Here is a 20,229-nt window from a genome sequence, read left to right on the forward strand (position 1 = left end):
CCTCCAAGGTCCCCTCCGCTGTCATCCCGGCCGGCCACGCGTGCGGACACTCGGCCGCGCCCCCGCTCCACTTTTCCTCTCCACCCGCGAAGCGCAGCCCAAGGCCCGAAACAGTGTCCCGCCACAGCGACCCTCAGCTCCCTCCCCGCCGCGGACTCTGACAGCGAGCCTGGCCCCAGCCTCACCTGTGTTGTCATTCGTGGAGAAGCCGGGCGAGCTGAGTTTGGCTCGTTTGGGGTTGGGCGGTCCGTCCAGCAAGTTCTCGGCCATCTTCACCTGCTCGCGGAAACAGCCCTGAGCGCGGGCGGCACGACGCGGCCCGGACGGGGGTCGGGCCGGCGGCTGCGAGCAGGAGAGCCAGCGAGGAGCGAGCGCAGGAGCGCGGGCCGGGCCGCGGAGGGCGCAGGCCGGGTGGGGGAGGCGGCGGCCAAATCTCAGCCTCAGCAACAGCGCCCCGCAGCGCTCACCGCCCGCCCCCGGCCGCCGCCGTCGCCGGCCGCGGCCCCCTCATCCCCCTGCCCGCCTCCCGAGCGCGACACTCCGCGGCCCGGGCAACCCAGCGGCCCGACCGCCTCCGCGGGCCCGGCTGGCAGCGACGGCGCCCGGCCCCGCGGCTCAGGCGGCGCCCGGGAACATGGTGGTGCCGCCGCCGCCGCCTCGCCGCCTCCCTCCCCCCCGCGCGCGCCCCACTTAATGAATTCGCCCGCGGCCGGACGACCGGGGGGCTCCGGGCTCCGCCGCCCGCCCGCGGCCCGCAGCCGCCGTGAGGAAAAACAATGCGCCGAGCGGGGCCGCCGCCGCGCCGCGGCCCCCCCACCCCGTGCCGCCGCGGCCGCCGCCGCCGCCGCCGCCGCCGCCGCCGCCGGGCTCCGGGAAGCCGAGCCGAGAGGCGAGCGGGGCCGCCGGGGCGGGCGCCGAGGGCCGGGCGGAGCGGGCCGGCCAGGCGGAGCGGGGTGCGCGGGCGGTTGTGGGGCCCGGGACCGGCGGGGCCGAGTAGATCGCGCTCGAAGCCCCGGTCGGGTCCGCGACAAGATGGCGGCTGTTGATTCCTCAATTAAAAAAAAAAGAAAGTTTTTTTTCTTCTCTTTCCAGAGCCTGAACGGGGAGGGGGAGGGGGCGGGGCACGCCTGTACGTCACCCCCCGCGGCGTCACCACGCACGGCCCCCGCCCCGCCCCCTCCACCTGCGCCGACTGCGGCGGAAAGAGCCGAGCGCGCTCGGGTGGAAGGGTCGAAGGCGCGGCGGCAGTGCGTGAGGCAGCGGGCTGCGGCGCTGGGCCGGGCCTGCGGGACGCGAGGGACGCAGAGCAGGCGGCCACTTTTGTTCTGACGGCGTCAGAAACGCTGCACGCGCGGGGAGGGCGCCCTGGGCTGGAGCCTAGGCCCCCAAGGCGCGGAGTCGGCGCTGGTCAGAGCCCAGGCAGTCCGGTCCCGCCCCGGCAGCTCTGCCTCTTAGAAGCTGGCTCTTCGCCTTCTTGCTTGCGAGCCTCCAGGGTGACATGGGACTGGGAAGTCGCCAGCGCAACCCGCGCCTCTTCCCCTCGACCTGTGCTAGTGATGGCGAAGTGGCGTCTGCAGGTTACAGAAAGTCCTGGGGTCTGTGCAGGAGTGTGTGAAGATGGGGAAACTGAGGCCGGAGGGGGCAAAGCAACTTTTTCCAAGATCACGGAGGGGAAAAAAATGACAGGTCGAGAGTCCAGCCAAAGTGTTCTCCCAAAGTTTACCAACGGCACCACGAGGCTCCTGAGTGCCCATTCCCAAGCCCAAAATGATGGACCCAGGTCCAACGCTGCCAACTGAAGAAAGAGGAAGAGGCTCCTGGAGCTGGGAAGGGCCCTGGTACCAAGACCAAGCTTAACTCGGAAGTGCTTATCTTCCAGGTATCAACAGCACCCCTGTTTCCTAAGCCAGAAACCTGTGAGTCAGACAAACCTGGGCCCCTCCCTCCCATCTGCCCACGATGTAGCCAGTCTCCCCCACATCTATACCCACACCGCTGCCACCCGGTGTGTTCTCCATCATGGTCCCATCCTTTGACTGGGGCAACTTTTAAGTTTTTTCGAGAAGGTTTCTCTGTAACAGCCCTGGCTGTCCTAGACTCGATTTGTAGACCAGGCTGGCCTTGAGTTTAGCAGAGATCCACCTGCCTCTGCCTCCCGATTGAGTGCTGGGATTAAAAGCGTGCACCACCATGCCCAGATCTGAGGCAACAACTCCTTACATAAGCTCTTCTTGTATTTCACGTTGTTTTTTGGTTTTTTCACTACATAGTACCAAAATTACCTTTCTGCAAAAAGAAAAAAAAAGAGGAAAAACTAATTGGCTCCTCCTATACAAAGAAAAAGAGAAACGCTAAGAACATAAAGTAAACATGATGTATGTGTACACACACATATGTAACAATAATTGGGCCAGATTGAGTGGTACACATTTTTGTGACACTGTTCAAAGTTTGTGCTATCCACACCTCTTTATCTTTCCCTTCTATCCGCCACCCTATCCCCATCAGCATCCCACATCCACCGCTCCACTAGGTCGTTCTCAGCATCCCTCTATCCGCCACCCTATCCCCATCAGCATCCCACATCCACCGCTCCACTAGGTCGTTCTCAGCATCGCTCTATCCACCACCCTATCCCCATCAGCATCCCACATCCACCGCTCCACTAGGTCGTTCTCAGCATCCCTCTATCCGCCACCCTATCCCCATCAGCATCCCACATGCACCGCTCCACTAGGTCGTTCTCTGCATCGCTCTATCCACCACCCTATCCCCATCAGCATCCCACATCCACCGCTCCACTAGGTCTTTCTCAGCATCATTTATACTTATGTCAATACTATTCACAGTACTGACAACCCCGTCACTAGCACAATAATTCATTCTCCAAAACCCAGTCCAAACCTCACATATGCTTCATAGAAGCCCTTCTATCCCCCACTTCAGGTCCTAGGAGATCGAAGTCTCCGTGAGCTCTACTTGAGGAGTTAAAGTGACAAGCATGGGAAATCATAACCAGACTATTCAGCTCGTTTTCACAGGAGAGGAGGAAGTTTGTGGAACCACAGAGAGACAGGGGACCAGCATCACTCTGCAACTGAAATGCCCTGGGTGTTGGTCTCCGCGTAGGGCATTGTATTCACTGAGGGCAGGGCTCAGTCAGGGTTATGGTTTCAATCAAAAAGCAGGTTTGTGAATTTTATGACTGAGTGGATGTAGTCTCAGGTCTCCTCCCAGTTCTGTGGCCTTTGGCTATTAAGAAGAGTAGGCTTACCCTGAAGGCCTACTCATCCATTGAATAGTGGCTAGCCACCTAGAAAAAAACAGGCTCTTTCCCCAAAGGAAGTGCTTGGTAAATACTTTGTCTGTTAGGGTATCCTTGAGCTTGAGTCATTCCCCAGCTTGTGGGCAGGTACTGGGTCATACTCCATTTTACAAAGACAACTTAAAATCATGGTCCTTACACTTTGGAGTAGGTGTGGTAAGGATGAACCAAGGTCACAGTTCTTAGACACTGAGCCCCCTCCCCTTTGGTTTGTTGAGACAGGGGTTTCTCTGCGTAGCCTTGGCCTCAACCTCACAGAGATCTGCCTACCTCTGCCTCTCCAGTGCTGGGATTAAAGGTGTGCACCACCACAACATCTTGGTGAGGACACTGTGTTCCTTCAGGATCCCTCATGGCAGGATGTAGAAAGTCCACATCTTTCTAGATAGAATTCCACTCAGTGTTCCACTAAAAACTGTACTTGGTAAGGATATCAGTGTTCACAGAATTGCGAATTATAGTAGTTAATCATCTATTCCCTTGTTTATAATTTTATGTACCAGTACACTTGTAGGTAGCAAGTGTATTTGCACCTATGTGTACATGCCTGGGGAGGCCAGGAGTCAGTGCCAAGTACCCCCTAAGGCATTCATTTTACTTTTGATGCAGGGTCTCTCACTGAACCTGGAGCTCAGGGAGTCAGCTAGAATGGCTGGCCGGCAAGCTCCGGGGTACCCTCTTGGCTCTGCCCCTCCAGAGTTTGGATTGCAAGGGCCCCCAAGACACACATGCACAGCTTTTATGTGAGTGCTGGGTCTGCACTCAGGGCCTTCTCCTCGGCCTCTCATCTTTCATCCTGACCTGTGAGCAGCCTCCCACACAATGACCGCTTCTTTCTTGAGGATCTTGCTTTCAGTACACCTTCCTGCCCGGGCCCCTCTCATGATGCTTCCTCTTCATTCTGAGCTTGGGATGCTGGGATGCTGGGATGCCACAGGGCTCGGTCCGTTCCTTCCTGTGCAGAGTTCCTCTGTAGCTGTCTCCACCACTCCTGCTCTCAGCTCTTCTTTCCTTTCTTTTTCTTTCTTTGCTAGACAGGGTTTCTCTGTGTAGCCTTGGCTGTCCTGGAATTTGCTCTGTAGACCAGGCTGGCCTTGGAACTCACAGAGATCCACCTGCCTCTGCCTCCCGAGTGCTGGGATTAAAGGCGTGCACCACACCATGCCTGGCAAGCTTTTATTTCTTAAACAGGGTCTCTGTCTTAGTGTTCTGTTGCTGTGAAGAAAAAACATGACAACTGAAACTCTTATAAAGGAAAGTATTTAACTGGGACTTGTAGAGGAATTTTAATCCAGAAACAATGGCTGCTCTGGCTGGAATACAGATATGCCTTTAATCCCAGGAGACAAACACAAGCAGATCTCGTGAGTTCAAAGCCAGCTTGGTATAGAGCAAGTTTCAGGTAAAGAAATGCTTAGGTCTGGGCATGGTGGTATATACCTTTGATTCCATAGGAAGGTAAAGACACACACACACACACAAAAAGCCTGTCTCAAAAACAAAAAGCAAACAAAAGGAAAGAAAGCGATGTTTAATTGAGTGGCAGAAAAAGTGACAAGTCAGAGAAGATTTGACAGAATAGGATACACCCAACTCTCATGAGAAGAGAGAGGAAAGAGGCAGTTTTACAGAGAGGGGAGGCAGTTTTTTTTTACCAGGACAGTAATAGAGAGATCGGTTGCAGAGAGAAAACTCAGGTATAGACTAAATGAGCCAGAAAATGAGAAGAAGCCAGAAGACAGGCTCTGGTGCGTTAGTTTGAGGCCAAGCAAGAAGCCAGATTGAATAAGTCAGCTGGGAGAAGAGTTTGAGCCAGAACCGCTGAGTTGAACCAGCCAGCCCAGAACTCAGAAAGAACAAGTAAGGGTGAGCTCATTAAGCAGTAAGTCTCAGAGGTTGAAAACATTCTAGGCCTAGGTTAGATTGTGTGGAGGCTACAAGCTTCCAGGAGTAGGCCTAGGTCAGCAGAAGGAGGCAGGAAGCCTCCAAGATGACAATTACATCAGCTGACTAAAAGTTAGGTTTACAGGGCCAGCTGACAGTTTCAGAGGTTTCATCCGTTATAATCACAGCAGGGTTCATGCAGAGATAGCTGACAGCTCTACATCTGGATCTGCAGGCAGCAGGAAAAGAGCCACAGGGCCTGGCTTGGACCATTGTTTTGTTTTTAGAGGCAGAGGCAGGCAGATCGCTGAGAGTTCAAGGCCAGCCTGGTCTACAAAGTGAGTCCAGGACAGCCAAGGCTACACAGAGAGACCCTGTCTCAGAAAAAACAAAAGCAAAAACAAAATTGGCTCTGTTTTTTGTTTGTATGGTTGTTGGTTGGTTTTGGATTTTGGTTTTGGTTTTGGTTTTTTTGAGACAGGCTTTATCTGTGTAGCCTTGGCTGTCCCGGATCACGTAGATCCACCTGCCTCAGGCTCTCAAGAGCTAGGAGTAAAGGTGTGCGCCACCTCCACCTGGCTAGTTTGGGATCTTTTGAGACGGTCTTGCTATGTAACCCTGAACTATGTGACCTGGAACTTCCTATATGGACCACACTGGCCTTGAATGTGTGGTCATCTTTACCTCTGTCTCTCAAGTGCTAGGATGATAGGCTTGCACCACCACACTGCCTTTCATATCTATAAATAAGGCTGACAGCTTAAATGTCAATGTGGACCCTCAGTCTCCATCCCAGACCTCACTTTTATGTTGTATGTATGCATGTGTGTGTACAAATGCGTTGTGTATATGTATGTTGTTTATGTATGTGTGTGCGCTGTGTGTATGCATGTGTGTTGTGTATATATGTATTGTGTATGTATGTGTATATGTGTTGTGCATTGTTTGTATGCATGTCTGTATGTGTGTTGTGTTTATGTGTGTGTGTGTGTATGTGTATGTGTGTACTGTGTGTGTGCATGTGTGTGCTCTTTGTGTTATATGTTTTTGTGTGTGTTCTGTATATGCATGTAGAGAAGTCAGAAGACAGGGTGGTGGTGGCGCACGCCTTTAATTGCAGCACTAGGGAGGCAGAGGCAGGTGGATCTTTGTGAGTTCAAGGCCCTCCTGGTCTACAGAGCGAGTTCCAGGTCAGCCAAGGCTACATAAAAGGAAGTCAGACAACAGCCTCTGGTGTTGGTCCTCACCTTGCACCTTGCTTGAGACAAGGTCCCTTGTTGCTCGTTGCTACAAAGTTTCTCGGGGTCCCCTGTGTCTGTCTTCTGTCCTGTCATAAGAGCACAGGGATTATAGACAAGTTTGATGCTGGGTCTGGCTTTCTGTGAGTTGTGGGGAACTGTACTCCGTGATCTGAAGTCAGGCTCACACAACAAGAGGGGTCCTCACTGAGGACCAACACTCTGCATTCTTTTATCTCTGTCACCCTGGAAAATATGGAATAAGAATAGATAAATTTTCAAAAATCATAATCCCCTAGTTCAAAACTATATCCAAAGTCTAACCTTGCTTAGTCACTTTGCCTGGCTCAAGTTACTGCCATGTTTTACCTGGATTTCAGGAGTTCGGATCCACTTGCCGCCTGTCCCACTTTGTCCCACCACAGTCTGTATCTCAGCGCTCACAGGGAGTGTTCAGAAACCTAAGTCAGGCCAAGACACTGCTCTGCTCCAAACTCTCCAATGGCGCCCAGGCTTTACAATCATTCATGAGAAGAGCCACATAAATATTACATTTTAAAAAAAGTATTTATGCTGAGCCTTCCCTGAGCCCAGACTGTTCTGGGAATTCACAATACATCAGGGAAGGGGACAGGAAAAAGTCTTTATCTTTGGTAGGGAGATTCTAGGGAGACAGCTAATCAATATCCTTATAGAAATATACTATTCTCCAGTAATCTAGAGAACAGTAAGTGGTGACTGAGAAAACAGAGAAAATGGTTAAAAAGAAAAAAAGACAGATGCCCAGCCTGGTAGTGCAGGCTTGCAATCCCAGGGACCTAAGGCAAGAGGATTTTGAGTTCAAGACCAATCTGAGTAACTTGGTTTTTTGTTTGTTTGTTTGTTTGGTTGGTTGGTTGGTTGGTTGATTTCGGTTTTTCAGAGACAGGGTTTCTCTGTGTAGCCTTGGCTGTCCTGGACTCGCTTTGTAGACCAGGCTGGCCTTGAATTTACAGAGATGCCAGCTTCAGCCTGGGTAATTTAACAAGATGTTATCTCAAAATAAAATGTCAAACAGGACTAGAAGTTTAGCTCCGTGCCAGAGTTCCTAGCCACTACTGTAAGGCCTTTTGTCCAGTCCCTAGCACCATGTAAACGCAAGAAGGAGCCGGGCGTGGTGGTGCACACATTTAATCCTAGCACCTAGGAGGCAGAGGCAGGCGGATCGCTGTGAGTTCAAGGCCAGCCTTGTCTACAAAGTGAGTCTAGGACAGTCAAGGCTACACAGAGGAACCCTGTCTCAAAAAACAAAAAAAAAAAAAAAAAAAAAAGAAAAGAAAAAAGAAAGAAAAAGAAATGCCGCATGCCCTTGCTGTCCTCCTGTCTCAGAGCCGCCCTACAACCAAGGAGACTATGCCCAGGGCTACACAGCTCCACTGCCTCCACCTCCACCACCACCTGCCTACAACTATGGGAGCTGTGGCCCCTATAATCCCACCCCATATACCCCCACCACCACCCCCCACTGCCCAGACCTACCCTCAACCCAGCTATAACCAGTATCAACAGGTACGTGCAAGATGGGCCTCCCAGTGAAGTCTGGGAACAGTCGTGCGTGTATATTGACTTGTGTCTTCAGACTTGGGTTTCTGCCTATTCCTGAAACTGAGGCTTTTGGTAAAGTGATCTTTACTGGCTGATTAAAAGACTGGTGTGTAAAGCTGGGCATGGTGGTGCAAGCCTTTAATCCCAGCACTCGGGAGGCAGAAGCAGGTGGATCCCTGTGAGTTCGAGGCCAACCTGGTCTACAGGACAGCCAAGGCTACACAGAGAAACCCTGTCGCGAAAAACCAAAAAAAAAAAAAGGAAGAAACCCCAGCACTTGGGAGGCAGAGGCAGGCGGATCGCTGTGAGTTCGAGGCCAGTCTGGTCTACAAAGTGACTCCAGGACAGCCAAGGCTAACACAGAGAAACCTTGTCTCAAAAATCCAAAAGAAAAAGAAAAAGAAAAAAAAAGAAAGAAACAACTGGTATGTAGGCCCAGCATGGTGATGCACACCTTTAATCCTAGTACTTGGGAGGCAGAGTCAGGCAGATCTCTGTGAGTTCAAGACCACCTGATCTACAAAGCCAGTTCCAGGACAGCCAGTGCTACACAGAGAAATCCTGTCTCAGAAAACCAGAGAAGAGGAGAGAGGGGGAGAGAGAGAGAGAGAGAGAGAGAGAGAGAGAGAGAGAGAGGGAGGGAGGGAGGGAGGGAGGGAGGGAGGGAGGGAGTCAGAGAGGGTCTGTACCAAAGCATCTCATAATTGTAAGCATGGCATCACTTGGGAGGTGTGGGCAGGAGACTGAGGTTCAAAGCCAGCCTTTACTGCAGAAGGATTTAGAGAGCAGCCTAGATGGAGCGTGCCTGTCACTCCAGCATCCAGGAGGCTAACACGGAGGATTGATTTGAACTCGAGGCTAGCATGGCTACATACATCTCTTTTTAAAAAGAAGGGAAATGATGGATCTTGGGAAAGTGAAGTCACCCAGGTGTGGTGGCACATGATTTTACTCCCAGCACTTGGGAAACAGAGGCAGGAGGGTCTCTTGTGAGTTTGAGGCCAGCCTGGTCTACTGAATGAATTCTGTAACAGCCAGACCATGGCTACACAGAAAACCCTGTGGAGGGGAGGATGGAGTCAAGGTCAAGCAGTAGCGCGTCTTGTTCCAGAAACAACACAAAGGCAAAGGGATGAAACATCAGAGGGAGCTGAAGGGAGAGAGAGATGGGCAGAAAGTTAGTAGGCGTGTGTTGATGGGTCTTAGGACCCTGTAGGATGGTAGCCGTCAGGACATTTCAAAGCAGGAGAATGATGCCATCTGAAACACACATGCACATGTGGCTTTGCTGTAGAAAGGGTCTTACTACACAGATCATGCAGAAACTCACAATCCTCCTGCCTGTTTGGGGATTATAAGCATATTCTACCACATCTAGGTTTTAATTTTTTTTTCCCCCCGAGATGGAGCCTCCTCATTGTGTTGTCCAGACTGACCTTGAGCTCCTAGACTCAAGGTGTCCCCAGCCTTAGTCTCCTAAGTAGCTAGGAACACCTGGACACATCAGGGTTTCTCTGTGTAGCCCTGGCTGTCCTGCAACTTTCTTTGTAGACCACCTGCCTCTGCCTCCAGAGTGCTGGGATTAAAGCCGTGCGCCGCCACATCCGCTTAACTTCTCTCTTTATATGTTAGTCATATATCTGAGGACTTGTATCTCCATATCAACAGATAATCAAATCTAAAACTGGGCAAAGAGTCAGGTATGGCAGTATAGCATGCAGTTATAATCCCAACACCTGGCAGGCAGAGACAGGGGAATCGCTGGGGTCTGATGGTCACCTAGCCAACCTTGTAGTTAATGAGCATCAGGGCCAGTGAGAAAGCCTGCCTCAAAAAAGAGGGAAGTGGAGCTAGAGAGATGGCTCAGAAGTTAAGAGCACTGAGAGCACTGACTGCTCTTCCAGAGGTCCTGAGTTCAATTCCCAGCAACCACATGGTGGCTCACGACCATCTGTACTGGAATCTGATTCCCTCTTCTTCTGTACAGGAAAACAGATTAGTCCTATACATTAAATAAATAAATAAATAAGGCTTGGTGGGTAGAGGGCCTTACTGCCAAAGCCTATGACCTGAGTGTGATCCCTGGGACCCACACAGTGGAAGGAAGGAGAAAACCAATCTGCAGCAGTTATGCTCTGTTCTCCACATGCACCCCATTGCACCTGTGTAAACGCAAGCACACACGCACAAGTTAAAACAAAAAAGAATGTTGAAGCTGAGCCCAGGACAGGAAAGCTACACACAGAGAAACCCTGTGTGTAAACCAGAGAAGAAAAAAATGTTGAAGCCAAGTGGTGGTGGCTGTGGCACACGCCTTTAATCCCACCACTTAGGAGGCAGAGGCAGGCAGATCTTTGTGAGTTCGAGGCCAGCCTGGTCTACAAAGTGAGTCCAGGACAGCCAAGGCTGCACAGAGAAACCCTGTCTCAAAAAAAACCAAACAATGTTGAGAGGTACCTGAAGATTTCTTGCCCTCCACCTACATTTTATTCTTGGGATAAAGCCTTATATGATTATTTAGTGTTTTTTTGTTTTTGAGACAGAGTTTCTTTGTATAGCCTTGACTAACCTGGAATCACTCTGTAGAACAGGTTGGCCTCGAACTCAGATCCATCTGGCTGCCTCTGCCTCCAGAGTGCTGGGATTAAAGGCACGTACCACCATGCCTGCAAGCTTTGTATGATTTTAATTATATTGTGAGTTTGTTTTTCTGTTTTTATCATTTTAATATATTGCTAGGTCTGGTTTGTTAATATTTATTTAGGATTTCTGCTTCTGTTCTCATAGATGAGATTGGCTTGTAATTTCCTCTGTTCAAATTGCCCTTGTCTCATGAACTGACAAGAGTTGCTTTTTCTCACATTTTTTTTCTTCCTGAAATAGTTTGTTATGATAAGACATAATGATCTCCTGAATATTCAGAAGTGCTCACCCAAAAGACATATCCTCCACGTTTAGTTTTGTGTTGTTAATGTATGTATCTTATCCTGCAGGGTGGGGTGTAACAAATGAATGAAATATGTTTATGCTTATAAGTGAATATGTCTATTATATCCCTTTTCTTCTCTCTCTCTCTCTCTCTCTCTCTCTCTCTCTCTCTCTCTCTCTCACTCTCTCTTGTTTTTTGAGACAAGAGTTTCTCTTGTAGTCTTGGTGTCCTGGACTCACTTTGTAGACCAGGCTGGCCTTGAACTCACAGAGATTCGCCTGCCTCTGGCTCCCGAGTGCTGGCATTAAAGGCGTGCGCCACCACTGCCCAGCTCTTTTTCTCTTTAAGATTTATTTAAGTGGGGCATGGTGGTGCACACCTTTAATCCTACACTCAGGAGACAGAGGCAGGTGGATCTCTGTGAGTTCAAGGACAGCCTGGTGTACAAAGTGAGTCCAGGACAGCCAAGGCTACACAGAGAAACCCTGTCTCGAAAAACCAAAAAAAGAAAGAAAGAAAGTTAAGTATTGAATTTCCATGTAACCCACAAATTTCATTCCTAGGTATATAACAAAAGAAAGAAAGAAAGAAAGAAAGAAAGAAAGAAAGAAAGAAAGAAAGAAAGAAAGAAAGAAGAAAAGAAAAAAGAGAATATATGCTTCCACAACCCTTGTACATGAATGTGTTTAGCAATATTATCCACAATGTCCAAAAAGCCCAAATATCTCAAGTGTCCGTTAACTAATTAATGAACAAATAAAAAATTATATCATTCATACAATGAAGTATTACTCAGCCAATAAAAAGGTATAAAGCACTAACATGCAACAACATGGATGGACCTTGAAAAGAGGATGCTATCTAGCATGATGCACATCTGTAAAAACAGCACTCAGAAAGCAGAAGCAGTAATCCCAGGGGTTCAAGGACAGCCTTGACTACATAGGAAATTTTAGGCTAGCCTAGGCTATATGAGACCCTGTCTCAAAAAATGCGATTATGGTTGATGGCTGTGAAACTCTGAGAAATTGTTGACTTGTCACCAAGTGTTAAACAGGCCAGGCATGATGAGGCATGCCAGGAGTCATCCCAATACTTGGGAGACAGCGGCAGGAAAGGTGTCAAATGTTGTGGACAAGCCTGGTCTACATAGCAAGTCCCAGGCCTTTCTGGGCTACAGAGGGAGACCATGCTTGAAGAAACCCAAAATAATAAACAAAACAAATGACACATTTCAGAGGAGGAGACAACGTGCTGGGTCCCAAGTCTGCCCCTACCATTGAGAGGATCCTAGGCCACACTATGTATAATGATGGTAAATGCACCTAAATTTTAGATTTCACAAATGAATCTAGCCAACTATCAAATAAATACAAACCGTCCTCTCACTTTGCAGAGTGAACCTTCTGAACTCCCTAGAGGCCGAGGCTCCACAGAGAGCATTCTGGCTTGGGGCTCAGCAGACAGATGGCTGGCAGCAAAGTGCTTGATGTACAAACATGAGGGCCTGAGTTCAAATTTCCAGTACCCATGAAAAGAGCCAGGCTTGATAGCACCTACCTATAATGCTAGCTCTGGGAAAATAACAGCAGCAGGATCCTGGAGCTCACTAGCCAGCTAGTCTTGGCAAATCCATTAGCTCCAGGTTTAGCTGTCAAAAATAAGGTATGGCGGCTAACACTTACCGACCCTTAGGATGAGGTTTTGTTGTTGTTGTTGGTTGGTTGGTTTTGGTTTTTCGAGACAAGGTTTCTCTGGGTAGCCTTGTAAACCAGGCTGGCCTTGAACTCACAGTGATCTACCTGCCTCTGCCTCAAGTGCTGGGATTAAAGGTGTGCACCGCCACCACCTGCTTGCTTTTTTTTTTTTTTTTAAGACAGGGTTTCTCTGTAGTCCTGGCTGTTCTGCCCCACCATGCCCAGCCCAGAATGGGGACACTCAACATAAACAATAAAAAAAGTGCTGACAAGCTAGGCTTAGTGGCACATGCCTTTGATCCCAATACTTGGGAGGCAGAGGCAGGTAGGTCTCTGAATTCAAGGCTAGCCTGGTCTACATATTGAGTTCCAGGCCAGCTAGGGCTACATAGAGAGATGGTGTCTCAAACACAAATCAGTAAGGGGCTGGAGACATGCTCAGTGGTTAGGAATATTGACTGTTCTGCCAGAGGACCCAGGGTTGTATTCCCAGCACCCACACATAGGCTCACAACTGTTATCTCCAGGCCCAGGGGATCTGATCCTCCCTTCAGGCTCCCAAGGGCACCTGGCATGCACTTTGGTGCACAGACATTGCCTGTACAGACCCTCTTACCCATAAAACAAACAAACAAACAAACAAATAAATAAATAAATACTAAGGTGAAGAGGCCCAGGCATGGTAGCACATGCCTTTACTCCTGGCTCACAGGAGGCAGAGGTAGGCAGATCTCTGTGAGTTCGAGATCAGCCTGGTCTAAAAAGAGAGTCCAGACCAACCAAGGCTACACAGAGGGACCCTGTCTCAAGAAACAAACAAGCAAACAAACAAAAAACTAAGGTGGAGAGTGAATTAAGACACCAAATGCACACTTCAGAGATACAGAGAGAATGTTCCTTGAGGTTCTGTTCCAGCGTGAGGGGCAGGGTGACAGCTCTGTACCTACTCTTCTCTCCTCCAACGCCTGGATCTGCCCACATCGTGAGGAGTGCCGTGAGTACATGCATCTGGAAACCTCGCTCTCCGCAGCTAGCTCTGGTCACGTCTTCTCTACTCATTCAGTCCTGGAAACCCTGCATGCGCGAGGATAAACAATAGGGGGGCTGTTTGCCGTCCTCTGGAGGACAGACCCAGAGAGGATGCCAGTACAGGTCCTGGAAGCCAGTGTTGACGTAGCATGGACTCCAGGCTCCAGGATTAGACATAGGTCACTGTCGTGGCGGGTCACTGTCATAGGCTGTTTGGAGCTGTCCTGGGGTCCTCGTCCTTTGGGAAGGGGTCTGGCTGGAGGATAGCCGGGGGTCTCCCTAAAGAAGAGTGCCCAACACAGTAGACAGCCCTTGCCCATGTTTGGATGAATGATACAGAGGGTCTGTTTCATCATTGTGAATTTTTAGAACACTGGGACAAAGAGAGGGTTCTAAAAACTTCCAGGAGAGGAAGAGAGGGAGAGAGGAAGAGAAACAAGAAGTGGCTTCTTATAATGAGCCAGTATCAGAGTGACAACAAAATGACAACACACAACACTTCTAACACAGAGCTGGGGGCCAAAGACAGAAAGCCACACTTCCAAAATCCAGGAGATGCTTTCTAGCCTAGAATTCTCTATGCAGTGGCCACACTTGGCAGCTGAGAGGGCCTGATACTTTGTGTTGACTTCTAGCTTGAACTATGTGAACAAACTAAGAGGCAGACCCTGAGCAGGTCTGGTGGGGGGGGTTCCCAGGAAACAGTAAAAGAAGAAAGGTCCCCAAGAGTGGGCAGCATGCAGTAAAGGTCCAGATCGGAAGAGGTCCATCGGGAAGGAGGCAGTGCTGTCTGCCTACCCAACCTCTCCTCTTGCTCATCCTGCTGCTTCCACATTCTGTACCGGCATCAGAGTCCAGCTGCCCCGGGTCTGCCATGAGCTGAAGACCCCAGGCTCCCCAGGCATCTTTCAAGTCTTCAACATCTGATCATCGACATTACTGAGGCATCCAGCTCTAGGCCTTTAATCCCACACAGATCGCTGTGAGTTTGAGGCCAGCCTGGTCTACAAGGTGAGTCCGGAACAGCCAAGGCTACACAGAACACCATTTCAGCCCTGTATCTCAGAGATTGGAGTGTGTCTGTAGAAACCTACACATGATAGAAAAATACATCTGGCTCTGCTCAGAGGCGAATGCCTGCAATCTCAGCACTCAGGAGGAGCTGAGGTATTGCCATGATCTAGAGGCCTGCCAGGGCTGCAGAGTGAGTTCAAGTCCAGTTTGGATTACATTCATTCTTCCTTTTTTCTTTGCTTGGTTTTTGTTTGTTTGTATTTGAGACAGGGTTTCTTTCTTTCTTTAGGTTTTTGTCTTTTTTTTTTTTTTTTTTTTTTTTTTCCAGAGCTGAGGACCGAACCCAGGGCCTTGCGCTTGCTAGGCAAGCGCTCTACCACTGAGCTAAATCCCCAACCCCAGGTTTTTGATACAGGGTTTCTCTGTGTATCCTTGCCTGTCCATGACTCACTTTGTAGACCAGGCTGTCCTCAAACTCCAGACATCTGCCTGCCTCTGCCTCCCAAATGCTGGGATTAAAGGCGTGCGCCAACACCCGGCTTGGATTAGATTACATTCTAAGACTCTGTATTTGGAAAAACAAAACAAAGCAAAACAAAACTTGGGAGGCAGAGGCAGGCGGATGAGTAGGAGGCCAGCCTGGTCTACAGAGCGAGTCTAGGACAGCCAAGTCTACACAGAGAGAACTTGTCTCAAAAAAAAAAAAAAAAGTGGAGATGAAGCTGGACTGGTAGTAAATGCCTTTAAGCCCAGCACTCGGGAGGCAGAGGCAGGTGGATCGCTGTGAGTTCGAGGCCAGCCTGATCTACAAAGTGAGTCCAGGACAGCCAAGGCTACAATAGAGGAAACCTGTCTCCAAAACCCAAAAAAACAAAAAAAAAAAGCCAACTGGGAGGATTTTACCAGAGACACTCAATCCTTACTCAGCGTCGTGATGGCAGCCTCAGTCTTCCCAGCACAGGAGGCGAAGATCTAAGCCAGCTTGCATGGACCAGGGAGGCCGGAGGGGTAGAAGGAAGCCGCATTTGCGTTGTGTTGTTTGAAGTCCTGAAGACAAGCTATTCATGGCTTCAGGGTAGGTTCTCAGCAGCGGAGCCCCAAGCAAAATGAAAGTGAAGGTGTGCGTGGCTTAGTTCCTCACTTGATGAGATTTCAAACCGGAGCCTGGAGGCAGAGACAGGCAGATCTCTGTGAGTTAGAGGCCAGGCTGGTGTACGGAGGAAGTTCCAGGACAGCCAGATAATAATAATGAATTGAAATCACCCAGGGGACACGCCTCCGGGTGTATCTGTGTAGGCTTTCCGAAGGCTAGGAACTGTGTGCGTGAATCCAGCAAATAGTCCCGGACTCCCAGACAGCATAGAAAAAGAGAAAGGTTTTACCGGGCACGTGGTGGCGCACGCCTTTAATCTCAGCACTCCGGAGGCAGAGGCAGGAGGATCATTGTGAGTTCGAGCGAGCCTGGTCTACAAAGTGAGTCTAGGACAGCTAAGGCTACACAGAGAAACCCTGTCTCGAAAAACCAGAGAGGGAGGGAGGGAGGGAGGGAGGGAGGGAGAGAGCGAGCGTGAGGGAGGCAGAGAGAATAGCGCCAGAGCACCAGCATTCTTCTCCGGCTCCATTCCCCCCTTTTTTTTTTTCCCCCGGTTTTTGGAGACAAGCTTTCTCTGTGTAGCCCTGGCTGTCCTGGACTCGCTTTGTAGTCCAGGCTGGCCTCAAACTAACAGCGATCTGCCTGCCTCTGCCTCCCAAGTGCTGGGATAAAAGGCGTGCGCCACCACGCCCGGCTAGCTTTTACAACCCCCTTTTTTCTAGTTTTCTTTCTGGTGCTGTGTTAAAATACTGAGCAGAACCACCCCGAGAAGGAGGAAGGGGTGTTTTAGGCTCACACTTTCAGGTCACAGTCTATCCTAAGAGAAGTCATGGCAAGAAACACAAAAAACCCTAGAGGAGCCAAGACACCCCTGTAATCCCAGCACCCAGGAGGCAGAGGCAGGCTGATCTCTGTTGAGACCAGTCTGGGAGTCCAGGAAAGCCAGGGCTACATAGAGAAACCTTGACTCGGAAAAAACAAAAAATAAAACCCCAAACCAAAAAACCCACGGAGGAATGGTGCTTACTGTCTCGCTCTGTGGCTCATGGTGTTATCTTTACAGTTCAGGGTCACGTGCTCAGGGGTGGCAGTATCCACAATGGGCGGCGCCATGCGACCTCAAAAGTCGAGGAAGGCAATCTGTCCCACAGGCCAGTCTGATCTGCCTCAGCCGCTCTTGCCGCCTTAAGTAACTCCAAGCTGCCTCAAACTTTCAGCTGATTAGAGCTCCTTTAATATAGGCATGGAAGATAATTTAGAAAATGGATGGCAGCCGGGCGCGGTGGCGCACGCCTTTAATCCCAGCACTCGCAAGGCAGAGGCAAGGGGATCTCTGTGAGTTCGAGACCAGCCTGGTCTACAAGGTGAGTCCAGGACAGCGAAGGCTACACAGAGAGACCTTGTATCCCGGGGCAGGGCGGGGGAGGGGGGAGCGGAGAATGGCTGCCGCTTTGTGTCCTCCAGTTTCGGGGTGTCTAGCCACACAGTCCAGAGGCTTCATCTTAGTACACTCACTTTCTCGCATTCTGTCAAGTCCACAAGGCTTAGCGACTGAGGCCAGCTGCTCGCTGGAGCCAGGGTGTGGATGTCCAAGTGGTCTAGGAACCTCGGCTCCCGAGGAACGAGCCTCCAGGCTTGGCCTCTGACCTGCTGGCGGCTGCCTCAGTCTCCTTGGTTGCCCTCTGGGCCTGGGCCTTAGCCACAGCCCACCTTCAGGTTCCTGCCTCTCGGATATAAAACCATAGCTGTAGGGTGGGAAGCACTTTTGTTCTGCCCTCTGGCTATACACAGCCACATCTTCATCAAGTACAAGGAAGGTCTTGCACAGACCAATGCTGAGCTCTACCGGGAGCTAATGGCTATGAGTCGCTCGGTCCTCTGTGCCTGGACAGAGAAAAACGCAGCTAAAATCGACAGATTCATTCCGCTGTGCATCCCTTGACTGATCTTTGAAAATTAAAGCTGGGCCAGGGTCGCCTGTAACCAGGCTGTTTTTAAATTTGATATGTAGTTGAAAATTACCTTGAACTTCTGATCCCTCTCCATCTCTCAAGTGCTGGGATTATAGGCATTCAATAGCAAACGTGGCTTTAAGTCTTTCCTCCCCTCCCCTTCATTTTGTAAAAATAAATAATAATCAAAAGTAAGAGCACACATACACACAGCATCGCACTGGGCCTGTGGAACATGCTTGTAATCCAAGCGTTTCGGAGGTGGAGGCAAGAGAATCAAGAATCAGTTTCATGCCGGGCAGTGGTGGCTCACGCCTTTAACCCCAGCACTTGGGAGGCAGAGGCAGGCGGATCGCTGTGAGTTCGAGGCCAGCCTGGTCTACAAAGTGAGTCCAGGACAGCCAAGGTTTACCCAGAGAGACCCTGTCTGGAAAAAAAGAATCAGTTTCATTCTAGGCTACATAATAAGTTTGTAGCCACACTGGGATACATGAGACCCTGCCTTAAAAAAAAAAAAATTAAAAAAAAAAAAAGAGGCTGAGGAGAAGGACCAGAGAGTAAAATGCTTAGCATACAGGAGGCCCTGAGTCCAAGCAGAGCCCGGCAAGGCAGTAATTATCTGTAATCCTGATGCTCCTCTGGTGAGATGACAGGGAGGATAGAAGCCCTGAAAGCTTTCAGAGTGCTAGCCTGCTGTTTGCAGCCTTGAACAGCAAGGAGACGTTGTCTCAAGCAAGTTGGAAGGTGAGGACTGACTGAAATGCGAGTGTGTGTGTGGGGGGGGTGTGTGCAAGCGCACACCCACGCATGCACGCACGCGTCACACACACAGGGAAACATACTGAGAACCACAGGTGTGGTGGCACACGCACACAGGAGGATCTCTGAGTTCAGAGGCCAGCCTGGTCTATGGTGCTCCAGGATAGCCGGGCTATACAGAGAAGCCCAGGGTTTTTGTTTTTGTTTGTTTTCGGGTTTTCAAAACAGGGCCTCTCTGTGTAGCCTTGGCAATCCTGGACTTACTTTATAGTATAGGCTGACCTTGAACTCACAGAGATCCACCTGGCTCTGCCTCCCAAGAGTTGAGATTAAAGGTGGGCACGACTGGTGATAAGTCCAGTCTTAAACAAAACAAAACAAAAACAAACAAACATACAGAGAGAGCAGAGTGGGTGGCGCACACGCCTTTAATCCCAGCATTCGGGTGGCAGAGGTAGGTGGATAGTTGTGAGTTCGAGGCCAGCCTGGTCTACAAAGTGAGTCCAGGACAGCCAAGGCTACACAGAGAAACCTTGTCGAAGAAGAATTAGAAGAATTAGAAGAAGAAGAAGAAGAAGAAGAAGAAGAAGAAGAAGAAGAAGAAGAAGAAGAAGAAGGAAAAAAAAAAAAGGAAAAAAAATCACAAGGAAAAACTACTGCCAGGTAAGGACCAAATTCTAACACAGAGCACTGTTGGCTCTAAGAGCATACTGGAGGAGTCCCCTGGCATTGCTGGGGCACTTAGGAATGACTCATTGTGGGCTGGGCCAGCAGTGGTTAAGTGAAGATGCCAGGGCGGGGTTGAGCATTGTTCAGCCATTGATGGATGGTCTCATGTCATAAGGAGCCTTGGAAGAAGCAAAGGGGACACACTTCCTCTTCTCGTTTGATGCTCAGAGCAGAGTCTCATAAAATGAAGGAAGGACACTATTCGCAGCTGGGGCTGCCTGACCTACATGGGGTGACTCGAAGAGTGCTCATTGGGTAATTGGGCGGTCCGGCATCTGAGGCAAGCATATGTAATTAGCCGTGTTGTTGCCTTGTTGACCAGGGATTTGCAGTCAGCTGCAGGGGAGGAGGGGATGGGAGGGGCAGGAAATTGGGCTGAGCCCCTCCAACTCACACCGCTGGTCTCTGCAACTGTCTGATGAGACCTAAGCCTTGAAGGGACTATCCATGAACCAGATGATATAATCTAGGCTGGGATGTGGCATATGGTGGACACTGAGGTCCAGGTCACACTTGGATCAGGGTCTTATAGTGGGGGAACCTGTACCAACTATTGTAGTAAAAGTCATAGGGGGTATGTGGAAAAGTCAGTGACTCTTCCCACCCCACACAATCTTCCTCCTTCAGGACTGTTGCCACCCCTACCCCAACGCTGGAAATGCTGTGAGGAACTGCCCTCGACTGAAGAGGAAATTTTATCTGAGCCCCTATCTCTTCCCTGGGGTCTGCTGCCAGGAAGTAGATATGCAACGGGAGGTTGGCCATCACTGGAGCCCCCGTGGGACTGGCCACCCTGACAAAGGCAGTGAGTCTTGGTGAGATGGCATTGAAATCTTTCTCCTCAGCCTGCCCTGTGAACGCCTATGTGCTCCTAAACACTCCATGCCGCTCCCCCAGGAGCACTTTCCACTATGAGGCTCCCATGAGTTCTCTGTGGCTGCCATAGGCAAGCACCTGGGACCTTAGGGTGAAGATGGACATTTCTTTTCACAGTTC

General features: G+C 50.1%; 1 protein-coding gene across 7 annotated transcripts in view; it reads right to left on the reverse strand.

Moving 5' to 3' along the window:
- The window catches only part of CREBBP (CREB binding lysine acetyltransferase), a 149,559-nt gene extending 132,546 nt beyond the window's left edge, over positions 1-17,013 (reverse strand). For 2 of the 7 annotated variants that reach the window (XM_084761928.1, XM_084761927.1), the window contains exons 1-2: positions 15,624-16,085; positions 13,605-13,731 (exon numbers count right to left, since the gene is read on the reverse strand). In XM_084761928.1, the coding sequence (XP_084618054.1) occupies positions 13,605-13,716 (112 nt within the window). In that variant the 5' untranslated portion in view covers positions 13,717-13,731; positions 15,624-16,085. Of the gene's footprint in view, positions 1-185; positions 425-13,604; positions 13,732-14,484; positions 14,719-15,603; positions 16,086-16,820 lie in introns of those variants that run through there. The other 5 variants (XM_084761929.1, XM_084761926.1, XM_084761923.1 and 2 more) reach the window with 4 other exon arrangements.
- Between the last annotated feature and the right edge of the window lie 3,216 nt (positions 17,014-20,229).

This window comes from Acomys minous (assembly GCF_964271855.1).
Source record: "Acomys minous genome assembly, chromosome: 16".
Lineage (NCBI taxonomy): Eukaryota > Metazoa > Chordata > Mammalia > Rodentia > Muridae > Acomys > Acomys minous.